Consider the following 24,209-nt stretch of genomic DNA (forward strand, 5'->3'; position numbering starts at 1 on the left):
CTAGTTATCAACGAACTCGTTATTTCTCTCCCAGATGTTTGGTTTTCCGATTGTCCTGCATTTAGATACGGGCGTAGCCCTTTTCTACAAAATATAGAGTACAATGATGAGGCCTGGAAAAGAATCCTCACTACCTCTGATCGAATGAGTGAGAGAATCATAGATTCATGGCGAGATGTTTAGGAGAAAATATCTGCATAATTTAATGCAAGTTGTGCAAAAATTTTATTCTTTGGTGGCGGATGATAAAAGACGTCTCACATCTACGTATCTGGGTTGCACCGCATTGACACACTACACGTTGTTTTCAAAACTTCTCAAGTCAACATTTGAGAAGAGCTGAGTTTAAGGTTTGAGATGTCTTCCGAAGAGATAATTTGATCGCAGCTCATTGTTTGCCGCTTTAATGTGGGTTACCGATATTGTGAAAGAGACTGAATGGTAAAATTGAACGACTACCTTGATGGATGCAATTCGAATGCTGTAGGCTGAATGGTGTAGGTGATGATTCTGATTATACGCAACAGCAAAACAGCACGTTTTGTTATCCTTTATTAATGGTATAACTTGTGTAACTCATTTGTTCAGACGGTGGCCGACGATCAACTTCAAAGGTTCCATTTCCGAGTCGTGGAAATAGAAGCCTGCAATTCTAACTATTGGATTGCCCGGTCCAAGAAAAGTGCATGATCCTAAATTTCGAAAATGTGATATTTTGTTTCTTCTGGCCCAGCCTTAGGTTAGTATACGATTTCCGAAAAGCCTGACGTTCCACTACTGATTTTGCTTTTCTGAAAGCTTAGCGGACAGGTCTAGTCCCCGATTTTCCGTCAATCTTATTTCCTTGAAAGCCGGACTGTAACCTCAAGTTAGTTCATAAGTTGGTGCGTAATTGGGTTACGTATTTATTGCTTGCTGGAAAATTCGTGGAATGAATGAGTCTTAAAAAGAGAGCAACTTGCAGCACTGTTGGGTCAAGAAAAATACTATCCTATCGTAGATACGGTCCCAACTCAAGTCATTCAGCTGATGTCTCCCGTGAGAAAGATACTCAACTGGTACGTAACTAAGGTCTGTTAAAGCTTTGTTAACTGGCAGAGCGTTCCACTCATAAAGCTTCTAAAAACTCTTCGACGACTCATCCCTGGTTTCGCCGTCCCTGGAACTTATCAGATAAGAGTGGTTCCTATGTTCTCATCCACCTTATGCTCTGGTTAGACATCAGATTGCACGCGAGTGATGAAATACGCAATTTTGAATTGATAATAACCATGTCGAATGGTTTATTCATTGAATTTAGCAAACAAGTCCAAACCATTCATGTATCTTGAACTACAAACTTACGAAGCAGCTTTTTCCTTCCCGAATGCCATCAAAAATATCGGGAGCCTTTACCCATCAACAAAACCAAGCACAAAGTTACATTTTAGAAGAATATGACCTCGACAGTTCTGGGAACTAATGCTTGAGGGATAGCAACAACATGGTTGACCAGCGAATTCTACGGCCAGGATACTTTTTTATTGCAAGTAGACTCCCAGATATTTGCTAATCGAAGGAAGCGCAGTTTTAGACTAATCAACCCCTGTCCATGCTGGGCTTAGATAGATTTAGTGTAATTTAATCTGTGGAGTGTAAATTCTCAGGATTGATTTTCTGGAATAAAGATGACAAAAACAGTAGTAATGTACAGGACATCCCTCACAAGCACATTTTAGTTGGAATCCCGTAAGCTGTTTCTGTCGAAGTTGTGGTTCACTTAACATTGTAGGGACGAATATGAGCACAAAAGTAATCGAGAATGGCTTGTTGCTTGACCAGCAACGGATACCACGAGATATAGACAGCTTTACGCTGCTTTACGTTACGTTACGCTTTACGTTACTTCTGCGTTCACTCTGAATAAACCGACGCATTTTTGTGGCATAATTGCACCATAACTCACTGCTCACAGCGCTGTGGTGGTATACCTGTGGATTTTCGAAGCCGACCCATCATATTTAGTCTGCGATGCTTTAGATCAGTGATGATACAACATATTGCGTGTGTTTGCATTATGAATCCATTAGCGATACCATTGCTGGTGTTTCGAATCAAACGTTTTGCACAATCTAACGGTCTGACGATGACCATTTACGACAAAATTGGTGCAGATTCCGTGAACAGATATCGTGGTGAATGCGAAATTGTCTCCAAACTTGTTTGGCTTTCTAGCAGTTGAATTTCGGTGCATGCAAATCCATTTATTCCCCACAAGTCAACTGTCCCATTCGTTTTAATCTTGTTTGGGTTAGTTGTACATGACCGTACATTGTTTTAAGAGGACGTCACGTGTGATCAAAAACAGCTTTCTGTGGCCAATGCGCATCATAGAAGAATGCACACTTTTTCTCTCCTGGGGACATCTTGCACAGAAATTGTACAGGAATACCGGTGATATGAATCCCATCACTTAAATGTCAGTCCTCAACTCACGTGACGTTTATCGTAGTTCACCACAGCATATCCCGCCCCAGGTGTCAAGCTGCTACGTAAGCGCTTTCTGAGAAGTCATTAGAAACATAACAAAACAAGTGATTTCTGATGTGCGGCAGCTCGAAACATGCATCTTTAAACTTTTGGTTGGGGTAACGTTTCGCCTTGTTTCAAGTTTCTCATTTGAGATCAATTCAGTAGAACCGAACCTATCTTAAAGTTGGAAAAGCGGTTGAAGAAAACGAAACGCTGCAATCTCAGACACATTGTGTCAACATTTGGACAGGCATAGATATTTGTGTAACCTGTTTAGTCATCACAACGGATGAAATGTGGGATTGTGGATTGAACAAATTGGACCGTTTCGCTATTTGACACTTAAATTAACATTATTTGCTGTCTGTTTATCAGTTCGCCCATATTCTTGCGTCTATTTTCCTTTCCTCATATCACCAGCTATATTTCACTCTATACTCCTTAGGGCTCAGTGTGCTGGGCTAGGAAACTTGCGTCATAACACCTTAATGGTCTCTTTTCCGGAGGATTGGCGTGCGGACTGTGAACAAGGTGGCCGAAAACTGTCACAGTTTATTTGTAAGTCCATTATTCATTCAACCGTTTCCTGGCAAGCTGTTCACTACAAATCAACACGCGTGCGCAAATGAACGTGCATATGTGCGTTTTAGCCTCCAGCAAATCTCCCCACTCACTACTCATTTAGCACTCTGCTCTGATTCTCCTAACACCTTTCCGTCATCCAAATCACGTGCTATCCACCAAGTCACAGTTGATTACCATCCGGAATTGTCACTCATCCTGGTATATCTTTCAACTGAATATTGCCTATCATCCTCGATTATTTGAATCATTTACGCAATGCATCTCCACCAGCGCATAATCTGGAAACAGGAAAAGAGCGACTGTCAGATTTGCTGGGCTTTAAACACATGATTACCAGCGAAATGATACTCCCCAGCGCATAATCTGAAACAGGAAAAGAGCGACTGTCAGATTTGCTGGGCTTTAAACACATGATTACCAGCGAAATGATACTCCCTACCTTTAAACACGGTGTACAGACATCATATAGTGGTATCACAGTTTTTACCAATGCTGATTGCCGCGGGCATCAATCAGCATAGGATTCAGGTATCTGATTTTATGAAGAGTCCTGTCGGTCGTTATTGAAATTCATCGACTCAAAGTCTGTGGGGTTGACAACAAGTACGTGCAACGTTGAATTTCCTCTTATCAGCTGTCATGTCATCATTGGGTGTTGTGAACCAGTGTAGAATTGGTAACGTTTGTTAAATAATACGAAGCCGATAAATCATAGCATCAGCGATGATTAGATTACGAGCTCCCTCCATATTGTCCGTAATACAGTGTCCAATTATTTGGTTCGGATTTGTAACTTCAGCTTCAAGCTGAACAGTCTAGACTAGAATTCATGCTATTCACACCAAAATATGTTTTCACTCAAGAACCAGGAATACTAATGATGAAATAATAGATAATAACCGAACGTCTCTATTTTTTCTCTCAGAAAGCTGATTCGAACCAGTGTATTGCTGATAAAATGGCAAACGTTTTCACCATTGATATCTGAACATAAAATAATGGACACCTATAAGATATTCTGTGAGAGAACGAAATAACCGAAGGAGTCTTCTGACTACTTTTTTAACGAAAAAAAAGTTTTCATCTGTCCCAGCTGTCTTTCCAACATGACTGTCTGTGTAAATCGTGCATGCCTATTGTGCAGGCAGAAGTGACTAAATCATGCGATAATGTTACCAGCGCCAAAAGCTCCGTTCAAGTTCGAATTCCTCACTGATGTTTTCCAGGTAGAGTGGTACAACACATGCCTTTTTAGTGTTACCCAAAACCCAATTCTCTGGTGATGCAGAACAACCTTTATTAATCGATAACTTGGTTTCGCCAACATCAGTGGCCAGTCAGTTTCCGACACTTCTGTGGTCACTAAACAACTCCAAAGTTTACTGTCATGTCTTCAGGCGTAAGAGTTTTCCTTCAGACCAAAGCAGCTGTACAGAATCTCAGTGCTTCACCAAAAATCTCCTTACAGACTCTTACAGATGGGTCATCCGGAGGTTGTATTGACTTAGTAATCTCATGGATCATTCAACAACATGGACCATAGTGAGAGCTAGATAGCTCAGTGGTTAGAGCGCGAATTTACTGACCGAAAGGTCCGTGGTTCCAACCCGACCTCTGCCTTTTGACTTCAACTATCTAGGCTTGATCAACCTGACAGTATCCCGGCCCTCGTGCTTCCTTCAGGTTGCGTGGATGTTAGGCACAGAAATGGTGCTACAGCTGAACGATCATTATTAGGTTCGGGTGCGCTGTTTTATCGTTGGTCTGTTCACCGAGCTTGGCAGTTGGATTGCCAACGTTTCATCACCAATCAGGGTGACATCGACAATGCAGGATTGAGTTGGGCCAATTCATGTTTTATCGCTTCAGCTTTCAATCATCCAGCCGCGTGCCTTATTCAGTAACGCAGGCGTTTCCCAAACATAGTCGGTAGCAGTCGTCTGCAGCCACTGAACAATGAATTCATGTGTAGTAAATGGGTTAATGTATGGTTTGAGTTGGCATTCTAGTGGACGTGGCTCAACTACACTAATTCCAACAAGAAAAAATGCACAGAGCGTTCGCTATGGGAGTGGACAACTGGATATCTTTCCGCTCAATCGTATTATTCAACTGTTTCTGTTAGGACCTGCTGAAATCTTGTCACGCTAAACAACAGGTACTTCCGAATTATAAGCTTTGAAGCATACAAAACTCGTCCGTTGTGACCTCAACTTGTAATTCAAGGTTGCATACTAACTCATGTGATAGGGTTGCAGAAGGCCTTGAGTGGATCTGCCAAAACGGTTGAAAGATTGCACACCTATCAAATCCCTGCTGGAAGTTAGGTCGACTTTGATGTGAATCAGTTACGGCAAGTCTGTGTTCATTCTTATCATGTACCTCAACTCCAATTTACCTGAACTCAACTCTGAAACATGACCACGCAGCTAAACTTGGTCTACACATTTATCACGGTGGATTATACCCCGCTATAACGTCAAACTCAATCGGACCTCTCACCAATCGACTTGAGTAGTACGTCTGTCCACATGTATTTGCGATTTTGCTGGAACAGGGGAACTACAGAGTAATTTTAAGGAGCAAGATATAATTACAGTGATACCATTAGAGATGAGTCGGTAGATATTGACAAAGTCTCTTATCTTTGTATTTTCTGTGATTGTTGCCGTATTCATAGACGTCCTATGTTCCGATTTATGGACGGATGCATTTTATCTGGTTGAAAACTACCAACAACATATTTGTGTCTTCCAGTACAGTCCTCATTTCGGTCATTGTGCCCACTTCGATAGGTTTGCCAGTTTGAAATTAGGTCTTATTTCTCCATAATCATCACCCATATAAGTTTGGTTGCGACGATGGTATGGGTTTTCTCACAATTTGAGCTTTCCGACACGCTGCCCACATTTTTTCCGGCCAATCCATTAACAAGGGATATCCGTAGAGTAATTGTTTGATTGACTACCCAGCACTTGATTGTAAATTGCGTTTTGTATCAATCTTACCGTGAAATGACCGTTTTGTACCAAATAGTGGACAAATGGTTTCCATCGGCATCTGTAGAGAAATGCTAATGGATAAAAACATGAGAGGAAAAAAGGTGGCCAGTTTGTCGTTGACTTTTCTCGATACTGGGAAATATATTTTCGTGGCCTTAAGATATCTAAGGTTCTATCAGCAGACTTTATGTATAGATCAGTTTACAAGTTACAGTCATCTAGTAACGTTGCTCTTTGGTCCGTCACCACGGTGGTATCAGATACGGTGTAGGCGCACTGAAAAACGGTTGCAGCCTGCTCCATAAACGGGTTTGGGTGTTTTCATAAAGGAAACTACTCACAAGGTTGCTGAAAACTCTCCGACAGCCCACGACCGGTTTCGCCCTTCTTGGGGCTCATAAGGTAGGCGCAGTCCCCGAGTTTCCGTCAACCTTATGTTGTAGGCGTTTATGATTGACGTTTTTAGAATGAAATTATTGAAAACACGAATGAACGCACTGCCATGTTTCTCCTGATCCACTGTGATTTATCCGCGATCAGCATGCTACTTTTACCGTGTGCTGATAAAGGACTTCGTAAAACGCTTTGCTTGCAAATCCGATTGATGGACGTTGAGATAGTTGTCTTGTGCTCCACATGGATTTCAAGGCGTGTAGATGAGCTGATGAGGAGGATGAAGATGACTACCGAAGATTTGCTGTCGACGAAGGGCTGCTAAACGAAGTTAAACTATCAGGCACATTCATGTAGGCATCGGCGACAAAATGTTGGATTTGGCCAATCCACGACCAGGCTCACTTTCGCCGGAAGACATTTAGATAAATAACAATCAGTGAATTAGTAAACAGTTTCTCGTTATAGGCACCATCCATCATATCTGCAGTTTGTTCGAAAGGTTGCTGATGGTTTTAGTCTATATCTCAAAGTCTAAAGGGTGCCCTACGGTAGGCACAGGTTGTTTTTTACAGGTGTAATTTTTTGGTCAGTTTGTAGTCCTTTTGAGGTTGCTATATATCACTGCAGTTTGTTTTCACATAAAAATAAGATTTTTGAAATGGCGTGAAATGCAATTCCCATTTAAAAGGGAATTTTCAAGTAAACTTCCCAATATCATGAAGCAGTTGACGGTCGAGCAACGCTTAGTATCAAGCGTGAATGTCACCTGTTCTGCTTTAACCTCTTAGGTCTCGAACTAGCCACTTAGCTCGTGGTAAAAGCGTCCGGTGGAGGCATCCAACACTAGCTGATTGTTCTGACGACTGTTTCGCTCCACATAACAAAATCTCAAGATGAGTCGTATACGCACCCTGTGTTGACATTTGCCACTATCTGAACTCTTTCAAATGCTTGTGTCGGGCATAAGATTGCTTATGCTGCTTTGAATAATTGGCGTCACGGCTGTAAGTTGATCCGAGGTCAACTCATACATCGTACCGCAGATCTTCAGTCCGGACACACCATTGGCGTAGATAGTGCATTTCAAGTCGTATATACCGTTCTTTGTACTAGGTCAATATGATTGAAATCGCGTCTGCCAACAGATTCTGAGCTCACGTTTACCCGTCTTGCGTATCTCCTTCCGTAAATGAAAGTCGATTACTTACATGCAGTCTCTCTCGACCAGCAAGACACTCTTGTAACAAAGTAGACTGACTTCCTTATTCTTACTTCCTTCGTTATCATAACCTCTGCATCACAGACCATCATCAGCGTGAACATGTTCGATCTCCACTGAAAATTGACCCGCCTACTTAGCATTAAATATCATGCAGATTGTTTTGTACACCTACCTCATGATCATTCACAGGAACAAGCCTCATTATTTCGATAATAATTGTTGGGATCATGACCGCCACGAGGTCGTGGCATCGCCAACACGGTGTTCCTCCACATATTATTGAGGTACTCACTCCTCTGATAAACCAATTCACCAGAATCCCACCTTTTTCTCTTTTCATTCGATTTCCTCTTTTCCCACTTGTGCGGAGAGCCGAATTCATTTGGGATATTTATATGTCGACTGAAAGCAATAGTCAAAACGCATCCGACACATTCAACTTCTGATTGGTTCCGGTGTTCTGCGCATTCCGCACATATGGCAGCTCGTTATTGAGATCTAAATTCACACTATAAACTTCATGCCAAGATTGCCAAGAAAGGGCGAGGTTGTTTACCAGCCGATTGTGGCAACGCATTCTTAGCTTCCTGATATTGGTGTGAAACTATTGCCCTCAGAACCGCAGGATGTTCATATGCTTGCACGTTATGAAGCTATACACGTTTCGCGTGCGTATTTACAGTACATTAACCTTGTCTATGAGATTTCACTTTCGACCTAGTGGACACAAGTAGTTAGCAGCTTTCGAGCCGGTCATCAATATTGTTTTGGATTGTTGTTTATCCGCTGAACCTTTGCTTGTTATTTCCAGAGACAAACGTGTAAGCTTGTTCTCTGGTTCGGTGAAGTTTAAGCCATTGCGAATTCACTAGGCATATCCTTGTAAGTGCCATCCAAATTGATCAGTAAAGCAAGAATCGTTAGGATTGTCACGTGGTTGACCGATGTGAGATTTCCCTTATGCGATTTACTAAACGAACAAGGTTATGCATTGTCGTACGGATAGCAATGGACAGCTATGGATAACTATGCAGCTCTGGATCATTGCCTATGTAGTAAGCCTTGCACTCGGTTCAAAAAAGAGCCATCTTCGGAGACAAGAGTAGCACATCTCACTGATCCTTTTGCTCCGACTGGGGTGATTTCCTATGTATCTTACAAAGCTGTGATCCAACTCCTAGTCTTCTTTTCAGTTCGAAGCGAGAGTTCCGTTAGTTGCTTCCTTGAGGAATGCTCTTGGAGGAAACGCCCTTCAAAAAGGCCTATTTTGGATAACCGAGTCGACACAGCCTAGTTTATTAAAGGGGGAAGATTGTGATGATAGTAGTAGCTGTTCCCGTTCCTGGGTCACCGGTCAACTAAGGGAGAGAGGTTTGATTGGATAACACTCTTGTCACACTATCCAAATGTGTGCTGTGATAGACATAGGTTACCTTCCCGTAATTACCAGTTTTGCCGTAAACTGAAGTTTATCGTAGTCTTTATCTTGGTCTTTCTGGCTAGCACGAAAACGCTTCTACCTTATAGCAGGGTTGAAAGTGGTCGATGGCTAACATCCGGATACATCGTACAGTTGCATTGGTAACCGACTGGGTTGCATGAACATATGCCTCCCGAATCTCCGAAGCTCTCACGCTAAGCAAAGTGAACAGTTTCATTAGTCTTGCATCCAACTGACATGGCTCCTATTGCCGGCCCCCTAATAGAAGGCGTCTACAACAGGAATGTATTGGTATCGTTTAGAACAATGTGCAAGCACATTTTTCAGCTACAACCGAAACAGCGGCTTTGTGAGAAAATGAAAGCCCTACGTCTGTTAGGTCCTCACAATTTGGACTGATTCTTTCCCGGGCGAAATGTCCTGATTTTCAATAAGGTGTTGCTCAAAACTCGTGTGGTAATTATATTTTTCAACTGCAGTTTCCTTCCTGGGTGTACAGTTTGCTATTCATATGTTATACAGTCTCGTTGCTATCAAACAAGTCCATTGTCTTTGGGATCAATGCGGGCATCGTAATTGCTAGTTAAGATCGCACTTGTGACCAATAAAGTCATAAGTCCCTTTTTCCCATCCAAGGACAAATGCCCATTCACTTAACTTTTATTCAAAATCTTCCCGTCGGTTAGCATTTTTAAACTCGGATCAGTAAATTTCCCTTTACGTCGAACAGCTGTAGAGGCAGCTGTGTACATATGACAAATTCTGGAATCAATATTGTTCCCTGCAGCTTGGTGCTTATGTTACGGTTACTTTTTGTGTGTATCATCTTTTTAGGGATCTGTAAATCCATCTTGTTTCAAAGTGGTCTTGAAAAGTCGCAGAGACAGATTCAACAGTCGGTCTAATACACCGACTGAATCACAACAAGGAAATATTAATTTCTTAGACTAATACTAATGCAAGAGATAATTATGACGACGAGGGCAGGACCGATAGTGGGGATACTGGCTGGATCAGTAACGCAGATGGTTTTTCGGATTCGTTTATCTGGATTCTTCGAGAATATGCTGTAGTTGATTCTTTGAGTTGACCAGGGACAGTGTGTGGATGGTATACTTTCCACATCTTCTTTTGAAACCTGTTTCGCTAAATAGGGGATCGGTGTATCTTAAAGCTTAGAAATGATTGAGTTTTGTACAAAACCTTTCCTGATCAGGTTCAGAAATCATGCGGCCTATGGTTGTGAAAGCACTTTCTTTGCTGATACACATGTTGAATACAGTCGGGTTTTAGGTTCTTTCAGATGTCCATGAGATCTTGTGTTGACCACAAGGATTTCGCTTTTCTAACGTTTTGCTCCTTTGTGTCCGGTTTCATCATAATAGAAGGGTTTCGAAGAGTAAGAAACTCATAAATTAGCAATGAATTACAGACAATATATTCTCCGTGACAAATATGCAAAATCAACTCTCTTGAGTTGATTCTTTTTGGAGACTCATATGAAACTGGCCGTCACTGGTTGCTTCTTTGGTTTTTTCTTCGCAGCCACCGTGAAATCCGCACAAGCTTGCGACGTGGCCATGCTTGTGGCCAAAGGCATCGATTCATTCCCCAAGAGCAAGGCAGAACAGATGGAGGGAAGTGTGGATGTGTGGTGCATTGTACATGATGGTGGCCTGCTCCTGCTAACTTCGTACCTACTTATGCGCAATCGAGTTTGGCGAAAGTGTGATTTGCGAGTTTTTGTCGTCGCCAGTGAGGGCGATGATACGGTGAACCTGAAGAAGGACATGACGAAGTTTATGTACGATCTGCGTATCAACGCCACTGTGGATGTTGTGGCCATGGTGAGTCTGTTAATCCGAACCTCATTCTCAGTCCGAATATCTTAATCTTTTTCTGTCGTCACAAAGGATAGCAGTGAAAGCAACAGCTTGCACCCCCCACTACTTGTACAGGGCACCTTTTATCTGCCCTATCACTACTATCGAGAAATATCACTTCAAAACATGGCGAATTCGAAAATACCTCATAGAACAACAGCGGCCCTAAAGAGTTCGAAGGCTTCTTACACAGGCTGATTTGAATGTGCCTTCCTCAGTTTTGTAGGTGAGACCTCAGACCTGGGAACTCTCCCAAATATGCGCCCCTCGTCCATAGGGCTATCAACTGGGAACGATTGTCATCAGCATAGCCGACCACTAACAATGTCCATAACTATATCACTTGATAGGTCACGAGGTTTCCTGTCTATTAAGCACTGGCGCAACTATGCATAAACTCTGGCGACGATTGTCACTCAAGCTTGGTGACCCAATGACTGCGTTTTTGTGTAATAAATAGGCAAGCCCCTGTGGGCTTATCGTTTTTTCCTTCCAGATAAGGGAATAATATTGGCCTTCGGCTTGTATATTCCTACCATACTAATTGATTGACTGAAGAATGACATTCCATCTAACTACTTTTTACATGATGGTGTCTTGATGGTACGTGAACTAGAAGTAAATTGTATACGGAAACAACAATCAGCGAAGCTATTTTGCGTGTAAATCACTTGGTTAGCCAACCGAATTGCTTTAAGCGCGGACTGGTTTGTTTGCTCAGTCGTGATGTCTCAATGCCTTTAACGTGTTCACGTAAGACAGTATACATGTCACACACGTCAGTCGTCTCAATATCAAGTTCTCGCATAATCAAGAATATGAACTGCTAAGTATCTCTAACGAGGGCACAATTTCGGGTGGCGACTCCTCGACTTTTGTGGACTCATGCAAATAAACGAACTGGAAGAGAAGTACGATTCACATGGGGTTGGTACACATATAATTCCAAGACATGGATAAACAGTGCCTATCTGGGCCTGCGTACCATCTTGCACGACCCACCTGGTCAGATCGTATAGTATTCTTCAAAACCAGAAACTCCAGACGATTGTGTACCCTGTATCACGAAACATTTGGCAGGAATCTTTATATGAAAGTGTTTCGAGACGCACGGGCTATCCACTCTAATACACATGCAAAGACTCATAGAGACCTTCGGATTTAACAAGAGTGAGGTTTTTAGGCCGCGTAGAATCGCACACTATTTCCAGGTTAAATCTACCCACCCGTCCTCTTGGCATGGAAGTTGGAGGCAGAAAATAGATGTTCTCTCAGTTCAAGATAAATGCCTCATCATGCTGAAGTCGCCCAATAATCTAGACATAAAGAGCCACTTTCCGAATCGTGACCAAATTCATACGCCCTTGACTAGCTTCTTCTTAGCAAAAGTTAACTTTAAGTATGCCTTGTTTCTGGAAGAATCAATCTTAGATCAGGTACACTAGTCCCTTGTTTGTTCTTATCACCCGAGTCAAGGTTTCTCTTTGAATGGCCTCTTGCCTCGTTCTCACAAACTCTGTAATTCGGTTGCTCGATACCGGGTCGCAAAAATGAACCGCGAAATTCTGGCACACTGAACCCTCTTATTCTGGTTGTAAGAAACACCAATATTTCTTGTTGTGACTACCGATTCAAGTGTACGCATAATACATGAACGCCAGGTTTAGGGAAATTATTTCTTCTGCTGCAGATCCGTAGTGCTGGCTAGTTAAATTGTCCGCCAGACATGACGTACAAACGACCATCATTCACTTGTACAAATTGTATCATATTGCGAGATACATATCGGTCGGAAGACATTCTCAAAAGAAGCCTCTTTGTGTCGTTCAACGTCTTGAGAAATGAAATATTTCCCTCCTCAGGAGATGGAAGCAGATGACAAAGCATAATCGATAACACTTAAAGTAATAGTGTTCAGCTGTAAGAGTAACCATTGGGAGGGTTACTGTGTCATTAAAAAATTAAACTACATAATTTTTCGCCTGTTCTTCCAAGGTACATCTCTAGGTCATGTGCGCTTCAGATCACGCATTGCTCTTGGGTAACCCAACCGCAATTCCAGTCAAGGCTAGCTGTTTAACTCAACGGAAATGAGCCAAACTTTTCCGTAGTGACTAGTAACTAGAAAATACATTTGCATACAATCGCTTTGAAGTGCGTTGAAAGAAACATAAATTGCACCAAAATCCGATTTTCCCTTTATTCGTCAACGCACTAGTGGAATGAACATCCCTGTGTGATTAGGGTTTTTTTGTTCAATGTGGCGGAAGACTAGACGAGGATGGATGAACATGCTGTATCTGAAACGTATCTCATTGCCAGCTTTCCGTCAGTGGACACGTGAATGCCTGAGAAAAGACGGAACGACGGTCGTAGTGCTTCGATTGCAATTTAGGTGTAAAACGATACGCATTTTTTGAATGACTGTGAATACGCGTTTGAGTTACACCAACACAGGTAGGGTAAATTATTCTGCCTCAAACTACCCCCTCGAATTTCTCTCAAAGCTGTATGATAAAAGTGCATTGTGGGCAAATTCTGCTCGACTTCGGTTTGATGTGGGCGGAACCCTTCACTTTCAGACACTACCAAATATGCGTGGTCTATATGGTGTGCGCAGCTTGACCAGTTTGATTATATAAACTTGCAAAAAACCAAGGCCTGGATAAACTAGGTTGCATTCATCCAGTGTGAAATCCCGACATCACCTTGCAACCAATCCTCCTGCAACTGGATTGCTTTCGCATGCAGACGGAATGACAGTTGATCAATATGCTAAGTTGTCTACTCCAAGCATTTTTGTTTGCCATATAAGATGGTCACCTGTTGAAGAAACCTAGGGACCGCCAATGGAACAGATTACAGTGAAATGAGATACCAAATGGTAGAGAATAGCTGGCTGATTTCAAGGAAAAGATCGACTATATTTGACTCACTTGCGGAGCTTCTTAGAAACAAATTATGGTCAATTTGCACACGCTAAACTGTTTCAGATGTGGTGAATTTATTCCGATGGGACGTCGCACTTTGCATCAAAATGTATGGAGCTGATTCGAGGGCCTTTCGGTTGTAGCGTTATAATTCAAAAGTTAGTCGTTTGAAACAAACCGGAATTTTTTCCCTAAAACGGATGAATTTCGCCAGACCCACTTGACAGTCTTTACATAGTTCGACCAGTGTATTCGTTTGCAGCACTGGAGGCATTTTCCCATTTCATTACAGCAAGAATATTTTCACTCATGAGTTCAGTTATTCGTCGTTGGTCGGAGGTGCTGATCATTCGCAATCCATTACAGAGTAAACTCATACATCTCACTAATTTCCTCGTGTATTTCCCATTTATTTCTCGACACCCGAACCAGAGCACCGCTGACATCTCGGCCTATGTTGCACAGCGTACCGCAAACATCGAACAACGCCGAGAAATGTTAATGCAGATGAAATTAGCCAACACGGCGGCCCGCTACGATCCACAGGTAATTGTGGATCAACATCGCAAGTCGTTGTCGGGTGGCGAACCTGAAGACGCACGACTACCCAATACAGGCAAAGAAGCCACTGTTCGGCCTGTTAATGAACTACCCAATATCCCGAAGGTCGTCATTGCACCGGACAGCAACGGTCCATCAAATGAAACGCAACCGGAGAGCGGGGTTGGTGAGGTGGGTTTAACGTGAGGAAGCAAATTGTGTAGCGTAGCATCGCTGATCAACCCAGTTGAAACCTGGCTGTTTCCGAAGCACCCAGAAACCATCCAGTTTTGTTGCAGGCAAAGATGTCTCTGTGTCATATGAATTCAAGATGTAGCTGGTTTAATATTTCAAATGGTGCTCTGAGGAAATAACCTTCAAGACTGTATTTAGGATCACGGAAACTAGGTCTCTAATTTCTGTTCTTACCCGGGTACGAACCACTGTTTTTGAATGTCTGTGTTGTGAGAATATGGTCTGTTATATGCTGCATTTGTCATTCCTGATCAGGCATTTTGTGCACAGTATTTTTTAACGGAACATCAAATCAAGACAAACTGTGCGGCACCAGATTGGTTAACGGTCCGTTTTCACAGAGGGGTTGGACGAGCAACAAAATGATCCGACGCATCAGAAGTGGAAGACTGGTTCGTTCACTACATCTGTATGACAGAGATCGAGTGATCAAAATGCCTTTCCCTTGTAACGACGGCAGAACTCAAAAACGACAGTCAATATGGAATGTGATGACGGCTTCAATTATACGGTGCCACAGATAAGGTAGAAAATTGAATCCCAAAGAATAAAAGGTTTCTACTTGCTTGGACCAAGAAAGTTTGTGCGGTAAAATCACATCTAGAGGAACATCTATTTGGAATGGGCTAGCCGTTAGAAGTAATGCTCTGTATATTGTCATGTTGAAACTAGTAACGAGTAGTACGTTGAAAGGATCATCTAAACATTAATATTAAGTGTATTGACAACACCAAACGCATGGCCTAATGACCAGGCTACGGGAAACGGGGAACGACATCACTTCGAAACAACTAGGATAGCGGGCACTGAAAAATGTTTTATAAAGGGATCATCTAACATTAATAGTAAGTGTATTGACAACACCAAACGCATGGCCTAATGACCAGGCTACGGGGAACGGGGAACGACATCACTTCGAAACAACTAGGATAGCGGGCACTGAAAAATGTTTTATAAAGGTGGGATATAAGGAAGGTCACTAAATGGCTCCTTGTAGTATACCACATTCAGTGAGAAGTAGGGCAGAAGGATATCCATTTCGGGAGAAGTCGTGCTAGATGTTGATAGCGTCAATGACGAGATCATTGGTGGGAATTCAAGTAGACAACCGCGAATAAGACTCTCGAAGGCAGCTTTGTCCATCTCTGAGGAGACGCAATGCACAAAACCCGCCAGTGTCAAACGTGTATATGATCGCCCATCCACATCCAACCTTGTGTTCATTCTGTTCAAAAGTATCCTTTTACAAGACTCAGTTCAGCGGTAGGCAACTAATTTGAGAAGAAATTTGATGGCTTTTAGGAAGAGAGGCTATGCAAGATGATCCCAGGCAATTAGGCTGTAAGTAATAATGAATTAAACAAATCTGAATCTCAGGAGAAAGTTGATAGCATAGCGTTGTACAAAAGAAGGAGATGTGTATCAAAACCACAGTCTTTATTAGGTATGTGCTATTTTTCAAGCCGGCTGTGCACTGGATGTCGAACAACAAAACAATCATTTTTGTAAAGTGCTGCAAAATTATACTCACAGTGTGGAACGTGACCGATGATTTATAAGCGAGGTGTGCTGTTGAGTGCAACATACAATTCTACCTAGGGCCTAAAAATAACCATAGTTGTGGCGTAACTAATCTTGCACATTAACGTTTCGGTCACATTCCAGCACTTACTTATTTATCGGTTGGTCTACAAATTGTGGAGGAAAAGCTTACTAACAAAAAGGTCACGTGGAGGCAACTTTGTAGGCAGTCAGTGAAGAAGTTCACATAGGGTCAAAAAATGACAGATAAGCAGGTTAAATCGATCGTCGGTTAGTTATGAGCATAGGCATTAAGTTCTAAGTGTTATTCAGTACGGGAACCAAACCGGGACAAGTGAGATATGCAACGCATAGAGTGACACAATCCGTGTAATTCCAAGATTCAGAATCATCGTGTGAATGAGCAGCATAAACAAGGTCAAAGGGTTACCAGGCTAATGGAAGATTAGTCACTGATAGTTTTAGTGCACTTGAAGAAGGATCAACTCTTTCGATAGAATCAGGTTCCACACTCGGTAGCTAGTCTTCATGCTGCGGCATAAAAATGATTGTAATTGAACATAGATTGTGAAAAGTCAGAAAATTTTACATCTATCGTCCAGGTGGAATCATGGTGACAGACTGGTGTGCCTAACAGAATCGTAACTGATATCAGCTACCTCACTGATAGGGTCACTGGGAAGCGGGATTCAAGATCAAATGAGGACATTACATTGTCTTTTGCACTGATGTGTCCTGTAGATTCACAAATCAAACGTGTCACGGAAGTGAAAAGTGGTCATCTTGAACCTGACAGGTTCTACCTGGTCAGTAAGTGATCTTATGATAAGGGTGGCCATACATGAAAGCGCATGTTTGATATGTTGTTAGTAGTCCACACATCCATAGTGTTGCAGACCAAGAGCGAGGGAAGAGCTGAAATGTACCGATGTCTACCGGACCTTTTTTGTGCAATCCCTCCGAACAACTACCAAGCAGAGTTTGACGTTTTGAACCGCTTTTTTTCTCCGAGTAGTCTGAAATTTCTTTTCTTCTGACACAAAATCGGTGATTGGAGCATCCTAATCTGTGCGCTGCTGTAGGAAGTATCTTTTCTTTGGTAATAGAATAGGCTGTTGAGCGTAATTCATGGATATACTCGCAACGTGAGAGACCGGCTTTATTGTTTTTGAGTTTGTTTGTATTGGTAGGTTTCGTCCACTAATCAACTGTGTCTGCTTGGAAATAGGTCCCAGGTAGTTCAAACACTCAAATGGGTCTTCAAGCTGCGTGCAGACACCAATAGGATCATTCATTCATAGCTAGATTTCCTTTTGATGACTTGCTCAGCACGACGGTGGATGGGTTGAGCACCAATTTATTTGGATTCACGGAAGAATTCGACTCGAGATTTTTCTTGGAAAGAGGTAGATTATTTTTCTGTTCATTTCGTTGCCTCATAGGAGTTTCCTTTGTCTGTTGGTGTTCGTGAAGTGAGCTGACTACCTTTCATAAGCATTGCAATCTATTTACTTATTTATATGTATGCATATCATACATTTGGCTGTTATATTCCTCAAATTATATTACGACGTACAACTTTTGCTGCTTCCCCAAATGAGGCTTCCATGATGTGCTGTGATCCGATTGTTAGCACAAATGATGTCTTTGTTCCCACTCGGACGTCACCACAAATTTCCCTTTGCCTGCTCACATTATTTTGACTGCTTGTTTGCCCATCATACTTCTAACAGCAGATATGCTTATTCTTGCACACTTTTGTTCTGGTCATATTCTGGGTCGAGTTTTCTGTCCTCAGAGGAGACGCTGCAAGGTTACTAGAGTTCATTTCTTTTTCGTCCGAAGTAATCATAAATCACCATCAGTTGTTCGCCTGAGGCCAGAGCTGTCAGCGTTTGATGCTGGTCGAACTATTGCTGTTTACACTGAGTGTCGACCTTAGAGTGACTTTCTGCCAGACCATAGACAGGGTTTTATTGAATAGATTTCAAATCACAGTGATCAGGGATTCTCTTCAAGCGACTCCGTTACAATCCCTTATCTTCAAAATTTTATCAAGGTTCGTGCATTGGTCGAAAGCAGCTTGATGAATTACAAAAATGATGGATAATATACGGTGTCCTTCTTCGCCCCAGCGTAACAGTATCTGGGCGCCAATTTTCCTGATTCTAATATTTTTTGACTGATCACAAGAAATGTCAAGGAAATCCGGATTCTAAACACTGTGTGCGACCGTATTCGGTTTTGTCTCTCTGCCCTAGTATTCCATATAATGTCAACCTTTCGGATGAAAATCTCCAGTCTCAGCTGATTCCCAATCGTGAAAACGACCAGCAGTGAATACTGCGGATTTGTCACTTAATGCGAAAAAACTTCTCTAGTATCAGTGGGCATCGATCACCATTTATGTTCCGGAATCAGCTGTGCCATTGTTTGGTTTTCCTGCATCCTAGGACTCCTGTCAAAACAGTTATCTCATCGGAATCTTTAATGATCTTTTGTATCGGTATGTGTTCAAGCCTTAGGTTGCGGTCTATCAACGTGCACTCCCGCTTTCTGTACAACCATTCTTTCCTCATCGGACATGAAGCAACTGTATAAATAATAAATCTGTCATACCGTTGCTGGGTGCATCCAGCACATCCTACCTCTCTCCGCGTAAGCCAGTTTTTCACACAACACGTGCCGTTTTGTTCTATAAGACATCGTACATGGTAGCCTACATGAACCACTTAACTGTCCCCCCCCCGCCATCTTACGTGTTGCCACTTCACTTCCTTTAAATATCGTCGAGTTCCAGCACCTTAGGTTCTTGCAGATGTTATTTGGTAATTCGCCATGATGACTGTATTCAATTACTAGGGTAAAACTAGATAAGAATTTAGATTAGGTGATTATTTCTTTGCGTTTTTCCCATTCGCTGCAGTCGCTCTGTCTGTTTGTCGAAGCCACTTCACCTGATCTGCCGCTGGTTCAGGTTTTTTATGTCGATTGCAGCTGTCCATTCATACAATTATCAAATCTTTACATCGAGAAATTTTCTGCGGAAAAACTCCCCCAGACAATTCGCCATGCCCAACGAGGCGATTTATATTTATTTATTTCAGACACTCGTACTTGTATATTAGCAACTCGTCCAGTCTCAGCATTCCGCACGGGTTTGGCTGTGTCGCTGCGAGAAATATTTTCGCATCAGGGGCGCCCTCTACATTTCTAGGTAAAACTGAAAACCCGATCCCAAGTCACTAATCCAGAGGCACAGTGAGTACCAAAAACATGGGGCAAGTAGCTTCCATCGTGGATAACGTCCCAGCGCTTGTTTCTGCCAAAGAATTGAGGGTATCAGTTTGCCCGTAAATGATTCGTATACAAACCACTCACTCAACCAAGGAGTGCTCACATAGAATACAGTGAACACTTCCGAAGAAACATCTTGACTCGTTTCAACACTGTCGCGCGTGATATTGCCGATTGCCCTCCGACTGGTCACTTCTCAAATGTGTATCTGTTTGGGGAATTACGTAGAAGCGCCTTGTAGCAGACGGTTTAGAATGTCTACCTTGTTTGCAGCCGCTATTAGGTGAAACTGAGAGTGTGTGATCGATCCATTTCTCGACGGCTGTGTTCCTTTGGGTGATAGCATTTGCGTTCGGAAGCAAAGTTACACTGTATCATTTCTGTCGTGAAAAATGGAAACTCAAAATTCCCCCTCAAATTATCTGGTCATAGCAAGCCAGTCGTACTATGTTCTGATCTGAGCGGCTTACCCAAGCTGACGGTCCAAAAGGCGTAATTCCGGATCAATGTCTGTGTGTCCGGCCGACGAGTACTCATGGTTGAATAAGTTTGAGCCCAACTGGCTTGTTCGTTCCTATCCGTATGTTTGTCCTCTAATGGCTAATTAATCAAAAGTCTTGATATTATGACCCGGTCATAAAATAATCGGTAGTGGGTTTTTATACGATGGGTGCAGACGAATCCACAAATGAGTTTTTTTATTTCTACTAACATCAACACAAAAAGTGGGCATATGGATAACTTCACATAATAGGACAGACGGTAAAAATGGTTCGTGAGAAGGAATAATCATGTGTTTGGCTCCGCTATATTTCTCATCAAAGCTTCAGACATTTGAACGTGACTTGCACACTCAGTGAGTGGTACACCAATGATCTGTTGTGCATGTATGTTCAGCTGTCGGCTACGTTACTAAAACTCGTATTAATTTACAAGTTTCAAGAAGCTTTGGCAAGGTGTATTGTCACTTAGTATGTAAACCCGATTACAAGTGGATCTAAAGAGCATCCAACAATCACTTGGGGACATGCCAGAAATAGTGAGTAACAATCATATCAGGCTCGTTAAATGCCCCTATAAGGAAAAGAACTGCAGACCTATGAACTGCTGTATCGTTTAATTGGTGTCAAGCTTTTCTTCAATGTGAAGGAGTTCACCCTTTAGGAAATTTAATGCCACCAAAAACTCTCTCTATTTTCTGGTCGAAGATTTACTGTCGTTTTCAAATCTCAGGCATGGGCTGATTGAGTGTATCATCCTCCAACGTCTGTCACAGTCGATGGAAGCATAACGACACAGGTTTTTCGTCACGCTATCGCTAATTTCTACTTATATAAGTCATATCTAATGCAAAATCAAAACAATATCTGGATCCCACGATTGACAATCTAAGATGGACTACCTGATCATCAGATTACCAGTGCATCTCGTTGAGAAAAATGCAACCGTTGTGAACTCGTTCAACAAATAACCATGCGTATGAACGTTGGTCCGACGCGGATTCCATGCACAGTTGCAAGGTATTTCCTAATATTGAACTTGCCACAGACTTATCTGATTATTTTCATCAATGCTACCTATTCCAGACTCCTAATGATCGGCTGCGTGATGAACTGTTGTCCAATATCCCACTTCTATCTCAGGTCACTACTGGAGACGGTGTGAAAAACTCGCTTCAGTGTAGCGTGACATTTGCTAGTGGTCCAGGACCCGCAGCTTCTGCCCGTGAACGCTTTTTGAATGGAACATCGGAAGGGGACAAAAATTCAAGCCTTTTGAATACGGAGCCAAATCGTCAGTTGAATGAGTTCACCTTCTCCCCTTCGCACCCTCTGGCGCGGAAGGTAGCTGAAGCAGCTGCTCTGACGGCGAAAACAAATTTGGGCAACCAGACACCCGTAACGCCCACTACACCAGGAGGTGGTCCAAAACGGTAAATCATCTTGAGTATCTGATGACTACACAGCTATGAATGAAATACAATGTCATAGTTTTGTGTGCAACGTGTATGTATTTGGAGTGTTCGTGTTTCTTGAAAGGTTCAGAAAACGGTCCTAGGAAAGCTTTCATCCACCGCGGCAACCCTACAGTAGAGCTCGTGGAGAATAAACAAATTCGCACGCTAATTCAAGAATAAAGACTCATAACCACCTGCTTTCTGTTGAGACCTACAACGGACACTACGCATTGCAGTGTTCGCTTTTTGAGTAAAACAAAAACCCAACTTGCAGTATATGGTCAGTCTTTAGTGGATGCGTTCATTTGCAGTAGCTTCGGACATGCGACACTAAGTGTTTCTCCGAAATGGCTGTTTGTTCAACTTTTCTGTTAACCTCATTTTGCGTATAATCTGTGCGCAGCCGTACTGATGGGATGGATCGGAACTAGAGCATCACCGATAGTTTCAATAACTCTAATCCAGTTTTTGGATTGGCAATGAACGAGCGAGTTGCACACAACTGAACAGACGAAACCTCTTAGCGTACAATGACCCGGGGCAGCTGTTACAGTCTCAAATTGATCGTACTTATGGGATGGATCGGAATTAGAGCATCGCCGATAGTTTTAATAACTCTAATCCAGTTTTTGGATTGGCGATGAACGAGCGAATCGCACACAGCTGTACAGACGGAACCTCTTAGCGTACAATGCCCCGGGGCAGCTGTTACAGTCTCAAATTAAGTGTGGCTTCAGCCCTGGGCATCCAGTGGTCGAACCCTGCATGGAAGACCTCCAACACTGTTAGGTCAGTGGAACAATAGGTCATCTAACGTGAACTTCTGGCTCGTCCGAGTAAGTGGAGATGAAGAGGAGTGTTGTTTGTGTCATCCTGTGTTCAGTGTTATGTTTTCCTTTTTCCATTTGTTGTTGGAAATCTGTGTCAACTGAAGACAAAAGACTGTCATCGATTTGAGTGGGTTCGCACGATTAAGTCGAACTAAGTGCCTAGTGAAGGCCGTAAAAACCTGGTTGACAAGCCCTTTCTAAATCACACTGCGTCGATTATTGTTGACATTTCTGGGGTACGAAGCGGCATGTTTTGTTGCTTTAGAGCACCCATCACATGATTCGTATGCCTGATCTTAACAGTGCTTCAGCACATGAGACAAGATTACGTGCCACATGGGATGCAACTGATACTTAATGTCCATGCCACTACTTTCGGGACGGATGAGACACTGCATGTACCCATTAGGTGGAAACATTTTTGCTACTTACAGATGATAGATTTGTTGCAAACTTTGTTATTCCTATGTCAACTTCCGACCTGTCATTACTCGTATCTGATTACAACCATATTTTGACATATGGTATTTGCTCTTACCAGTTCAATCTGTCCTTCTGCCTCAGTTGAATGGATTTTTCATCTTAGTCCTTCCTGCAACAGGCGGGTGTTTGTTAGCCTGATGGGTATTTCCGAATAGCAAATCTGACTGCCTTACCATGTTTGTATTCCCCTCAAATTCAACGGACCATGACCTATGGGCCGGTGATTTATCCGCACTTATGTCCATAACCACACTCATTCATATAAGCATAATTCTTGTGTTTTCTGTCCACAGAAACCATCAGTGTGCTTTGCGAGGCTCATTTACGTAACACTTGATGAATTTTGCGTTGCATTGGACTAAAGATTTGGTCAAACTAGATGGGGTTTTCTTCCTTGTACAATAACCATAGAGTTAAGCATTCATAGAAAACCCTCAGACCCTGTCTTTCGTTCAAAGTTGATCCTGTATTTTGGATGTCTGCCTATAAGAAAGCACATATGTCGGGGTTTGAACACTTGACACCTCATATGCGAGGCAAGCGTGTGAACATTAGTCCACCAATGCACATTAGCGTGAATTCTGTGAATCGCGCACCCACCTGAACCAATCAAAAGTTGTCCAGCACATTCTGAGCCCCCGTGGCGCTACCTAGCTGGGAAGTTCTGACAGGTCGACCGGTCAATCGATCAACACAATCGGGACGGTTACTCGGTCGTCGTTCGAGGCATCGAGCAAACGGACCACATCGCACAAGCGTCGACACGTTCGTTGGGCGTGAAAATGCATATTTGTCAAGAATTCGCTGGTGGAGTAGTGGCAACAAGTTCGCCTTCCGTCTCAGTGTCCGGAGTTCAAACTGCGGTACGACCAAGAACAAACACTGTTGATAAGCTATATTAGGAGCGGAAATCGGGTCCAGTGATTCCCCCTTTGATGTGGAGTCAGCCGAACATTTGCTTGTGTTCAAACGCGTGATATGATCGTGACTTCTACAAATCCTGAAAACCCCCTCTGTGATTAGGCGAAGAGGAACCCAGCAGCGGATGGAAGAGTGTGAGACGAACAGGCATCCTATTGCGAAGAGGAACAGCAGATGGAAGAGTGTGAGACGAACAGGCATCCTATTCAACTAGTTATCATAATGATGTCCACAATCACGAAAGGATCGGATCCGTTTTTTCATATTTAAACTTCCTCTTTTTCTCCTTGTAGATCAAAGATGGAACGTCGAATGCATAGCGCCGCTCGCCTAAACGAACTGTTGCGTACGCATTCTAGTGACGCAGACCTCGTCATAGTGAACATGCCCACTCCCTCTCGTAGTCCCGGTAGC

At 42.6% G+C, this 24,209-nt stretch overlaps 2 protein-coding genes across 2 annotated transcripts in view; one reads left to right on the plus strand and one right to left on the minus strand.

The window, feature by feature from the left end:
• T265_04429 (hypothetical protein) lies at window positions 1-23,131 on the minus strand (the record flags this gene model as incomplete). The annotated part of the gene is made up of 4 exons (XM_009169174.1): window positions 1-84; window positions 2,476-2,542; window positions 10,859-10,935; window positions 23,048-23,131. 4 exons carry the CDS (start codon window positions 23,129-23,131, stop codon window positions 1-3), a joined length of 312 nt encoding a protein of 103 aa, XP_009167438.1.
• The window catches only part of T265_04428 (hypothetical protein), a gene marked incomplete at both ends in the record, with an annotated part of 97,384 nt that overhangs the window by 70,034 nt on the left and 3,141 nt on the right, over window positions 1-24,209 (plus strand). The window contains 4 exons of the mRNA XM_009169173.1: window positions 2,957-3,069; window positions 10,703-11,004; window positions 14,337-14,702; window positions 21,191-21,537. Of these exons, the coding sequence (XP_009167437.1) occupies window positions 2,957-3,069; window positions 10,703-11,004; window positions 14,337-14,702; window positions 21,191-21,537 (1,128 nt within the window). The remainder of the gene's footprint in view (window positions 1-2,956; window positions 3,070-10,702; window positions 11,005-14,336; window positions 14,703-21,190; window positions 21,538-24,209) is intronic.

Source organism: Opisthorchis viverrini (genome assembly GCF_000715545.1).
Source record: "Opisthorchis viverrini unplaced genomic scaffold opera_v5_73, whole genome shotgun sequence".
Lineage (NCBI taxonomy): Eukaryota > Metazoa > Platyhelminthes > Trematoda > Opisthorchiida > Opisthorchiidae > Opisthorchis > Opisthorchis viverrini.